This window comes from Austrofundulus limnaeus, unplaced genomic scaffold (assembly GCF_001266775.1).
Source record: "Austrofundulus limnaeus strain Quisiro unplaced genomic scaffold, Austrofundulus_limnaeus-1.0 Scaffold78, whole genome shotgun sequence".
NCBI classification, from domain to species: Eukaryota; Metazoa; Chordata; class Actinopteri; order Cyprinodontiformes; family Rivulidae; genus Austrofundulus; species Austrofundulus limnaeus.
Genome location: NW_013952480.1, coordinates 1,844,702 through 1,856,866, shown reverse-complemented (window position 1 = coordinate 1,856,866; position 12,165 = coordinate 1,844,702). Strand labels below are relative to the sequence as shown.

The following is a 12,165-nucleotide window of genomic DNA, read 5'->3' as shown; positions in this document are numbered from 1 at the left end:
GTCATGGTACGGAGCAAAATGAAATTACATTTGAGATGCCTATTCAAGAAGACACACGTAAAAATTAAATTAAAATAAGAATTGTGAGAAAAAAGTCTGAATTTCTAAATCAAATTCAACATTTTAGAAATCTAGAATTAAAAAAAGTGATTTGAAATGGAAATTTTTGTCTTGTGATTAAGAGTTCTGAAAGAATTCAGAATTTAGTCAGATTTCTTGAAATATAAAAAGAAAAACACTCAGACTTGTAAATCTGTTTAATTTTTCTCTCATCATTCTGACAGACTGTGGGAATGCAATGGGCGAAGGTAGATTTTCTTGCTATTTTGATTAGATTATAGTCTCTGTGCAGCTGCAGATTTACTGACTTCAGTTTAGGTGCAAGAAATGTGAAACAATGTTGGAAGAGTTTGTAGCAAAATGAGCCATAATATGGAATTTGTCAAAATGAGAATTCAGTGGCCTATTTGAAGGAATTTCCCAGCAGCAACCAGCAGGAAAATGGTAAAAATCCAGACAGAGTTGTGGTAGTTTTTATTTTATGACCTCTACCTGGCCCTCAAACCACACTTTGGGAAACCCTCATTTGAACCCACATCACACAGCCTTAGTGGTGGTCCTTGACCCGGTCTGCACCACCACCCAGAGRCCAGTGATAAACCCCAGGCTGCCAGTCAACTTGCTGTGTGTGAGTGTTGGTATTTATGCCAGACTGCAGCTCGCTGACTGAAATCTTCCCCCAGTCACAGCAGATTATCGGACCGAACCACTGCCGCAGTTCAGGTTTTAGCACCTGTCACGTGACGCTTCACATTTTTAAGCGAAGCGCCCCGCTTACCGCCGCAGCCAATCGTCCACTGCACGGCGGATGTAGCTCGGCCGCTGCTGTCCAGCAGGCTCTGCCTCCGCGCGGCTCTCATTGGACCGAGCCGCCAAACAGCGCCGACCCCTCCACCACCACCACCATTGTACAACTGGCAGCATCACCCACCGCCTGCAATGGCGTTGGAGCGACTCTACTATGTCTGAGCGCCTCCGAAGTGGCCATTCTGTCCGGGACTATTTGACAAGCAGGACACAGAGATGTTTTTATGGATGATTTTTTTTTTTCAAAGGCAGCTGCGTCCATATTCGTTTCAAGTTTATGGTTTATTGATCCTGTCGCGCGCTCAGCGGAGCTGGAGAGAGATATAATGAATGTAAGTCTATTGTTTTTCAAGCAGTGAAGCCACATTTGGTTATTTGGATATCTGTCGGATAACAGTTAACTTCGTTTCATTGGAAACATTATGCGTTTTCTGGGTAGAAGTGAACGGATAAACAAAATGTAAATAAATACATGTTCGTTTTCAGGAGGAGGTGGGGGGAACCTGAGCTGTCATCATCATGTTCTGTGCGGTGTGGCTGATGTTTTTCTCATTCAGCTGTACTTTTATCATCCTGCCATCATTCCTGACTACTCTCATCAAAAGTATTATTATTATTATTATTATTATTATTATTATTATTATTATTATTTACTCAAGTCCATATTCTACATCATGGGTGACCTGCCAGAGTCCAGCAGGGTGGGTTATGAAAACTGAAGCAGGAAATAGGTTTCAGTCACATCATCCAGGTTGGAGGTTAAAGAGCAGCGTAATGGATCCTTTATGTCCCAGATGATTTTTTGTTTTCCTTTTTGTGTTGTGTCATCTCTCTCTCTCTCTCTCTCTCTCTCTCTCTCTCTCTCTCTCTCTCTCTCTTCTCTCTGCCTTTGCGTGGTGTGCATTTCCAATTAAATATTAATGGGATATGGAATATTTAACATGGGGCTTCCATCCTTTTTGTGTTTTTAGCCGTGTGCTGAGAGAAACAATCGCCTGTACCATGGCGTCCAACAACAGTACAGGTTTTTATTTCAATATGTGGCCATGACTGAAGGCTGATATTTACTGGTGAACACTATAATCTCAGTGATGGTTTGAGGAGCTGAGACAGTTTCTCGCAGAAAACTGTGTGTCCAAAACAGGCATTTTTTTTTTCCATTTTATGCACGATATTCCAGCCTTTTTCACTTGCGTCTCCTGGAATTATTGATTTGTTTATGTTGTGCATTAGTGGAGTGGATAAGCTTTGTGCAATAGCATCTGTTATTCATTTGGCCACTGAAGAGTGCTGGTAATGACGTGAGTGATCTCTTTCCAAGCTGTTCAGACACAAGGTCTCCCTTTGCTAATTAACATTGTTTTGATTTAAAAGTTAGTTGGCCRCTAATATTTTAGGCAAGAAATTTAAACCCAAAGATGTTCCTTGTGTTTTATTGATGTTAGAGAACCACTACGAGTCTAAAAAGGCTGTGCTGATTTAATGAATGGTCATTAGGATCAGATGAGTGTATGAAGACTTCTTACATCTTTTATTGTCCCTGCAGGTGTGACTGAAGGATTGGAGTAGGCCCAACCAGGCGTCTTAGTCCCACGTTCTAATGAGGTCCCAGCGATGCTGACATCCCCTCTAAATCCAAAGACGTCATCATGCTGAAGACGGAGGCCTCGGGGGAGAGGACTAGCCTCCGGAGTGCCTCCCCCCACCGTAATGCCTACCGGGCTGAATTTCAGGCGCTCAAGAGGGCTTTTGACCAGCCTCGGACTGATGGAGACTCAAAGCCCAAAGACACTGAGCGGGTGAAACAGCCCAGGGGACGCCAGTATGGGGCCCATGTCAGTCGCATTAAGGACATGTTCATGCAGATGGGCTCGAAAAATGCGGCAGTCAAGACGAGTGGTCATGATGAGTGTTCACCTCAGAAGCTGGTGAAGCCCACCAACTTCATCAACAAGGCCGATGGCTCAGTCATAAAGCTCCAACATTCTTCATCAGCTGAGAGGATTGGAGGCGCCGGGGCAAAGTTCTCAGAGACCAGGAAACTATTTGAGCAGCAGTCACGGGACCAGTCTCAGTCACCAGTCTTTCCTTACGGACGTGACAAACGGGGTTCTCATGAGCACCTCGATGACTGGCGAGGGGCGAGGTCCAACAGAGGCAGCACAGACTCTTTGGACTCCCTGTGCTCCAGAACAGAAGCATCCTCGCCAACTGTCAGTCAGCTCAGTGCTGTTTTTGAAAACGCTGACCACCACAATCAGGGCGCTCCCTATAAAGGAGTCACCAGACGAGCCCTCTACTCTCCTGATGGATCCTCCCGACAGGGAGGGGATCTCAGTGAGGATGAGTCGCGACAATCGCCAGTTCGTGGAACCTACCGAAACAAGACAGGAGGCAAGTTTCCTGCATCTTCGTCCTCTGAGGACCTCTTGAGCCCGAGTCCTGGGGCAGAGATTTCAGAGCCCCAAAAAGAAGCTCCACACGATGGAAAGGTTCACAWTGAAGATGAGGAGGTATCCAGACAGCATTTGTCTGGGGTCACCACCAATGAAAGTCAGGTTAATGGCTCCTGTGAAGAAGAAGATGAGAAACACTCAGACCACCTAAAACATACAGAGGATCTAGAAGTTACCAAAGACTCAAAACATACACATGGTGCTGCAATTACCAACAAAAGTATTGATGATGCTAATCACGAGTCCTCAACAACCCCACAACCCGGGGAAAGCAACGATGACACGGACGCTCCAAAGTTCTCAGAGTCTTCCAAGGACCAGACCGAAGACCTGGAGGACGAGTACACTAGAAACGAGCGAGTGATTTTTAACGCAGACGGGGACGCCTGTTACCAGGGTTGGGGGGAGAGCTGCACAGATCCTGAAGACGACCTCTACGGTGATGACGAGGATATTGTCTATGATCCAGGCTCAGATCTGACTGAGATTCCAGGTCTACCAGAGGAAAACAAGGATGACATCCCCCCAAAAAGGAAGATACGCTTTAGCACCTCTCCCATTACAGTAAGCTGGATGCTGTAGAAGCCTAAAATGTGTAAACACACTCAACCCAACATTAAATCTTCTTCAGAATTGTGTTTTTATGGGCTACTTTTATCCCTAGTGTTGTTGTCAAAACACTTATTTTTGTAGGATTATAAAAAACGATCCACTCACAGTAATTAGACCTCAATTGTGTTTTATTCTCCACGTCCCTTCTTTAATCTGTCAGTGTTGCCGCGGATGAAGCATTGCTCTCTGGGATTTTGACGTGTTTGTGAACACAACTGTGCATGTGTTAGTCATGCTGGTTCACCGCCCACGCAGTTTTCACACAAGATGCTGCATTTGTGCTTTCTCAAGCAGCGCCTTGTTGGTTTCATCAGAGCACCATTTGATCGATAGAGTTTGCACATCACTGTGGCAGAGTCTTCACAAGTCTCTGTATATTGTATGTTGGAACTATAGTGCATGCTTGGTGAATTACACTGAAAAGTAACAGTGGACTTTTCAGAAAGCTGGTGGAACAAAATAGTTTGTGTTGATTTTGGTCTGGTTGTGTTTCGATGCTGTACTCGGTGCTAGGTTGGACACAATGCAGCCATTTGTTGTTGGTCGGAGAGATGGATTTGGAAGATTACGGGGAAAATATTTTGCAGTCTTTATCCCCGAGCACTCAACTTAACATTTGTAGCAAACACAATATTTACAGTTATTTTCCTTTCAATTTTTATATTCAGTATGTTAGCGAAACCTAATTTCTATGCATATTCCAGACCCTTGTTTGGTGTTTATGCTGTTTTAAATGGGAAACACACTTTTGATTGAGGAATTTAGGTTAATGTATGAAACATCTACTGGACTGAACAGAAACAACTAACAGCCTTTTGAATCAACTCCATTGACATCATATAGTGAACCAGAACAATTAGCCCAGTTATTCTGAGGAGAAATCTTGATGTTCACTAACTAATTACCTTGCACTGTCTCCGCAAAGTGTGTCATTTTGCTCTTTTGTCTTCTCCCCTTGAGGAATCAACTCGTGCATGTGAATGCACTAAAATTCAAATTTGTTTCAACAAAAAGTTGTCTCTGAAGCAACCCATGCTTTTTATAGCTCAGATCTATTCGCAAATTACTTTATCATAATGTCAAACTTGTTAAATATTATCCCTAATTTATTTAGTTGAAAAATGTATTTTTTTTTTTAATTTTTAACTTTTAAATATAAACACTACAAATCTTGTTGCCCTATTTAGGCACAAATATAAATATGTTTTAAGGCTTCTGCTTTTCAATGAAAAGGACTATAGCTCATTCATCCTACTGAATATTCAAGAGGTTAACTGCCACCCCCCTACCCCTCCAGTCCCTGCACCCCCTACACACATGCTCACAACCAATTAGACATGCCCCCTCCTCCCCTCTCTGCACACAAGGAACAAACAGGGTTCTGTCTTTTGTTTGGCCGTATAGTGAAAGACACAAAGCTATTTTCTCAGCAAGAGTCCGGTTTGACCCCAATGGGAGGAAAACTGGCAGGTTCTGAAAAGTCCTTCTCTTGTAATACTTAACATTTCTTTCAGTTGTTTTAAAAGAAATAAATACTAGGTATTTTGGAGAATTGGCATGAACACATAATTAAAAAGCAGATTTTCTTGATTGGCAGCAAGTTTAAAAATCCAGTTTTTGGCAATAGGGGAAAAATATCACAACACTGATAGGAGGTTTAACTATAAAAGTAGTTTTAAATGTGCAATTTTTCCTCAGAGAAAATCTGTATGAATTTCCCAGATTCAAATCGACATTGACTCCAAATATTGAAGTTGGTTTATCACCAATTTTTTTTAATCTGCACAGCGTTTCAATCAGCCTCAGCTTGTGTCTAAAGCCCTAAAGTTTACATGTCAGTGTTAAGATGAACATGGTTAATATTATATCTGCTAAACATCTGAATATTTACAACATGTAGGATAAAGTTGGCCGGGCTGTAAACCAAAGATTGAACCTCCATTACTGACCCACTAAGAAGGGACCAGATGTGGGTTGTCTGCCTTCCAGTGGACAGAAACCAACAGAGAATCAGGTCTCATGTTAATTGAAACTGTACACTTCATCCTTTACATCCATTCACTTGTTCAGTCCGCGGCCAACAGATTAAAGTTGACGCATTAAAGCAGATTCACATTTTTGATGTGCTGCTGTCAAAGTGTGCACTGTTTAGCTTCAAGGATGTGTTTCATCAGATTTGTTCATAACACTTTCATTTAGTGTTAATCATATTAAATTGTTAGATTGTTTTATAATTTCTTACCAAATTGGTCGTTTTTGTCCTTCACGTCCCAGGAGACAGACTTTTATTTATTTATTTTTTGGCTCCCTGATGAGTCAGTCTTCTCCAATTTAACTCCTCTTTTCATAAATGGTATCTCCTCTATTAAATACTTTTCTGTCTGTAGAGAAACTGTTTTCATTAGTTGAGTTACTGGAATATCTTGAAATAATTCAGCAGCTGTGCTGAGTGGCTCACCAGTTGTAGTGCCTCTTGATTTGGTTCTTCCTCTTTAGCATGCTGTTTGTTTTGAGATCACAGACACTGACACTCTATCTCCATCTTCTGCTGCTTATTTGTAGTTGGGTTGCAGAGGCAACATGTCTCGGAAAGAAACCCAGACATCCCCCTCCTCAGCAACACAGGTCTTGGGGGATCCCAAGGTGTTCCTAGGCCCGAGAAGATGTATAATCCCTCCAGTGAGTTCTGGGTTTGCCCCGGGGCCTCTTCCCAGTGGGACATGCCTGGAAAACCTCCAAGGAGAGGCGTCTAGGAGGCATCCTAATCAGACGACAGGACCACCTCAATGGACTTATTTTGATGCAAAAGAGCAGCAGCTGTACTCTGAGCTCATTTTGATTGCTTGAATCTAGGATCTTATTCATTTGGTCATGATTCATWCCTTATGACCACAAGTGAGAGTTTGAATCTAGAGGGACCAGTAAATTGAAAACCTTGTATTTCCACTAAACTCCTTTTTCACCACAACCTACCAAAGCAACACACTCATTGAAGACGAGACCCCAGTTCCTTAATTCATCTTCCACTCCATCCCTCCATCATTCATAAACAGGACAGCCTAGAGACTTGAACTCTGATGCTGTGTCTGCTATATTTTGTTGCTGTACCATGAGTGGTTCAGAGGTCCATGCMATGGTTGGTATAAAATATTGTTAGGTTTCCTATTTGTTGCAAAAGTTTTTTTGTTCCAGCCGTGTTTTCATGACAAGAGATAGTGTTGTCTCCTTAAAACATGTGAAGTATAAACATCTCAGTACAAAACTGCTACTAAAATAAACAGACAAAATCCCAACTTACATCCACTTGTGCCATTCCTCAGACTTGCCAGGCATTAAGAGACACTTAATTTGCCTGAGGATTTGGGAACTCATTTATCTGCCTTTAGCTCAGAGTATATGCTTCAATCTCCCAGTAAAAGAAAAGGGGGCTGGGGGAGACCTTCTGCCCCACTTTTTATCCTGTTAACGACAGTTTGTCCAACAATTTCATCATGTACATGGATCAGCAGTAAACATGAGGGGATTCTAAAACATTCTTATCTGGAGCATGACCTAAAYCAGTCCTGTAAGTCCAGCTCAGATTAGGTGGCCTGTTGCCAGCAATGATTCTTACTCTGTTTTCTGATGGAAAGGATTATTTCATTTTATGACAGACTGTCTTTCCCAGTGAGGATATAGAGGATGGGCAACAGTATTACAATACCTGAATAATGCACTTCCAACAGTGACGTTACAATATTTCTGATGGATCATTTGTGTAATGCAAAACCAAAAGAGGTGTAAAAGTTTATAACAGACAATTTGTATAAGCCACTGACATTTTTAAGGTTAGATTGAAGATGGTATAAATTATCACCTGTCTTTGGTTTTTCTTCCTTGAGGTGGGTAAATTTGGACATCATATTCTTTACTTCAAGCTCTCTGGAAGGTTACGTTAAAAAGAGCCAGGTGTTGTTGCAACACCAAAGTCAATAATAGTGGTGTTTCTTCAAAAGCTCTTTCGTGGAGGCTAAATGAAATATCGTGTCCATGGACATGTTCTACAATACGTCAGGAAAACCTTTTCTGTTATTACTTAAATGTTTTCTCCTGAAGGTCAGCACAAACAATCCACAGTGGAAGAAAATCATTTTTGTGTCCATTGTTTTTTGTGTTAAGTCATGCTGGCAGCAGTGAAGTAAATCTATTGACCCCAAGAATTTTCCCCTCCTCTTTTATCTGTGACTCAGATCTAGTTTTGGGTGAATTAGTGTATTGCTTTGTGGTGTATGTGTGTGTGTTAGCCAGTGTATTATTGATGCTGTTGTGTTTTTGTTGTCTTGCTTTGGCGACACACAATCCTCCCTGGGGGGCATGCATTTTTAATAATTTGGGAAAGACGAGACGTGCCCTGTGGTTTTTTGGAGCTGGTCAGTTGCCGCACAGCAGTCTGTGTCACGAACTATCATCTGCAGCATCCATCTACCCAGCCTGATGCACGTGATCTTACCACAGTTGGTTGTTTTTGCTCTGAAGAACTGCACAAAACAGCATGTCAGGCTGCTGCTAACACCTCCGTGCTCTTGTTTAAAATGAGTCAGAAAGAAAACAGAGGCTATGTTTCAAACAGACTTCTTGTGCTTTGTTGAAACTCTGTCCAATCAAGTCAGTTCCACACAAGCGGGCATGTTCTGTAACATGTTGGATTACTCATCATCCTCTCATCCCATTTATTGTATATGCTCTCTATCCCTTCGCACCCTTAGTTTTTCAGTAGCTTCTATAATAGTCTTGTACCATGAACCTAACCCTAATGAGAAAAAACATGTCTCAATTAAATAAATGCCAATCCTTTCTCGAAGGAATGCATATCATATTGTTGCGTTTCAGGCTAAGGTTATTGAACGTTGGGAAATGATGGTGCAACCATTCTAGTGATTCTTAAAGGATGGTATTATGCACAACAGACATTTTTGAGCTATGTATCATGCTATGTTATTCCCTCATCAAGAACACAGTGTTGCTTTAACTCATTCATTCATGTTTGAGAAATCCTTGAATCTCCTGTGGTAGCCAGTTGCAGCTGCCTATACTCAAAAAAAGAGTGGATTTACTTAAAGGGCCAATATTATGTGTTTCTCAGGCATATATTTAAATACTATACCGTAATTTTTATGTTTAAATAGAAAATAAACTTATCTTCTCATCACTTCCTCTTCTAAATACCTTCAAATTGGCCTCTGTCTCTTTAAGAACCACCCCCTGCTTCTGTACCGTCCCATCACTGTCACCCATCAGTCGGTGGGTCACGCGGGCACGCGGGTGGGTTGTTTAGCGCGTGCGCTCTGCTCTATGATGCAGTTTACTTGGCATCTGAAAATACATTTCCTCAAAGGTTTTTTGAATCTGAAAATAGCTTCACTGAGTGAGAAGTAGTGGCTCTCACACAGCTTAAGTTTCACTTTCACTTTTGCTCTGTTACTGCCAGAGCCTGCAGGAGGTGTGGTCCATGATGAGGAAGTTCGGCTTAAAGACACGTCCCAGGGGCGTTTCTGGTCCCCACCTGTTGTTTTGCTCCTCAGCATGGCTGCCTAAAAACGCTGCAGGATTTCTCAAACATGCATGAATGAGTCAAAGCAAGGCTTTGGGCATGTTTTTTATGAAAGTATAACATAACATGATATAAAACTCAAAAAAGTTGATTTTATATGATATGGCCCCTTTAAAAAAATACGTCAACTGGTTCCAGTCCACTCAGCTGAATTAAGTAAAATGTTATAATGTGAACGTTGCTGCAAAGTCAAATTTATTTTTGATAAATACAGTGTTTTCATAACTGAAGGTAACATGGTTACTTGATTGTGGTATAGAATTGAAATATGTGCCTGCAAAACACATAATACCTCCCCTTTAAAAATAACAGTATAAGAAATCTCTTGCATTATTGTGAGATGTGCATGCTCAGTAGCTGTTGCTATTGCCACATAAAATCTTGGTCTAATGTCTAACTCCAAGAGTTAATCAGTTTTAGATGGATGTAACCATTGATTACTTTCCTAGAGTTTTGTTAAAATTCATCCACTGGTTCACAAGTATTTTTTGAAAACAGACACATGGACAAAAATCTAGAAAAAACCTAAGTCGCATATTTCCAGGATCTGTTATTTATTTTTTCAGAAACCATGATCAAGTGTGTCAGCTCTGCATTTTGGAGCATGTATCTGTCAGCTGCTTCTCTGTCTGTGTCGCCTCCTCATGTGAGGGCTGATGCATCTCAAAGAAGACAGGTCGACCTTGAAGTGACTGTAAATTCCTGTATTTCTCGCACTTATCTCAGTCTAGAAGTGTAAAGTGAATGTTTCTGTTTGTTTCTCTCTTTTCTCATGTTTTTTATCATCCCATCTCTGCCTCCTGATTCCTGTCAATCTCTGTTGTTGCCACCATCAGCAGCAAACACCTCCTTCCCTCAGAATTCAGACACGTACCTCAGCACCTGTCAGTTTTCATCTTTTGAGTTTGTGTGTGTGCGTGCGTGCGCGCGTGGGGGTGGCCACAGGTTGAGGTAATAAAATGCAAATATCCTGAGCTGTTGCAGCAGAACGGACTGTGTGTGTGTGTGCGTGCGTGCGTGCGTGCGTGCGTGCGTGCGTGCGTGTGTGTGTGTGTGTGTGTGTGTGTGTGTGTGTGTAGACTCATGCCACATCACTGGAAGCACTTTATTTGAGTTTTCCAGTCTCTTCCCGCCCTGCAGTGCCCAATGTCTGCAAGGTGTGGGGCGAGGACAGAACTGGCACTCTTCAAAGACCCAGTTTTACACCACCAGTAACTGTTTTTTTTCCCTRTTGCTGGAAATTGGCACCATGCCATCTTAAGCGGGTACTGGGGCAACCCTAGAGCAAAATATTCCTGACGTTACCCACTTCTGAGTTGCTCTCTTCTTCTTTTCTTTATTTCTCTCTTATTTCCCCTTTCATTCAATAGCCTCGGTGTCTCCTGCCTCTCCAGCCCCTTGAGTCATATGAGTCATTTTGTTTCTCAGCCCGTCTCGTTGGATATTTTCTGTCCTTTATTTACCACAGCTCTGTTTTCTTTGCTTCTTAAAGGTTTTTTCATCTCTTTATTCCTTTTCTCTCCTTTTCATTTTACTTTTCTACCTTTTTTTCCCTTGTTTTGATCTTTCACCTCACTTCTCCTCCCTACTTGGCAGTATTAGCTCTCAGTTTGCCTCTGCTCATGATTCAGCATGTATAAATTGTTAATGGCTTGAAATTTTAGCACTTTTATCTAAAGGCTGTGAACAACCTTGCATAATTTCTGCAGCCATCAGGGCTGTATTTTGGATGAAAGTGCTTTTTTATTTAGAGCAACACCAGGCATTCTTCCACAGCCTGTTAGTTATGTTTATATAAATCCTAAATAAACTTGGACTTGTTAATAAGTTCAGATGTCACTGGAAAGAGAGGTGATGAGTTGGTCTAATAACATTTTTTAAAATAAAACCATGTAAAAAATTCTTTGCTATGTTTAATTTCAAATCATCTATCAAGAAATATTTAGACTGTACACAGCTACACAGCTCTGTGTCAGACCTAAATTAGAATATTTTATGACAATATTTTCCTTTTGAGTCCAAAAGCGTGTTAAGCTTTAAAGGACGCACTTCTAGACAAACACATTTGCATGCAAATGGTTGTGGGTTGTTTTAAATCCTCCAAAAGACATTTTGAGATCAGTTCCAGAGGGGGACCACATGAGGAGGCAGCCCACTTTCCTTGTGTAAAGCCTGTTCAGTGAAATCTGAGTGTTAAAGTCGAGTATTGTGACGTTCTGAGCTGAGCTAAGATGCTTATCATAATGACTTCATTTACAGTAGATGCAAATTTAACAGCTATATTACATCAGTTAATTGGATTTTGTTAAAGCTATGTGTAGATACCAAAGGCTTCCCGCAGTCACAAAAAGCTAAATATAGATACCAAAAAGTTCCCTGTTGATACTAAAAAGGTTACCTGTATTTACCATAAGGCTATCTGGAGATGCCAACAACTCATTTGTTTGTTGAGGAGCATGAAATTGCACAACCCTGACTATATTGTTTTTCTGGTCACTTTCATCACTGGATCTAATTGCACTACTCCAACTATATTGTCTGCTCTTATTACTGTATTGAACTGGTGTACATACATGTGTGTGTGTGTGTGTGTGTGTGTGTGTGTGTGTGTGTGTGTGTGTGTGTGTGTGTGTGTGTGTG

General features: G+C 41.4%; 1 protein-coding gene across 1 annotated transcript in view; it reads left to right on the top strand.

The window, feature by feature from the left end:
* Nucleotides 1-747: 747 nt before the first annotated feature.
* The window catches only part of ppp1r9a (protein phosphatase 1, regulatory subunit 9A), a gene marked incomplete at its 3' end in the record, with an annotated part of 27,902 nt that continues 16,484 nt past the window's right edge, over nucleotides 748-12,165 (top strand). The window contains 2 exon segments of the mRNA XM_014011252.1: nucleotides 748-1,199; nucleotides 2,414-3,887. Of these exon segments, the coding sequence (XP_013866706.1) occupies nucleotides 2,517-3,887 (1,371 nt within the window).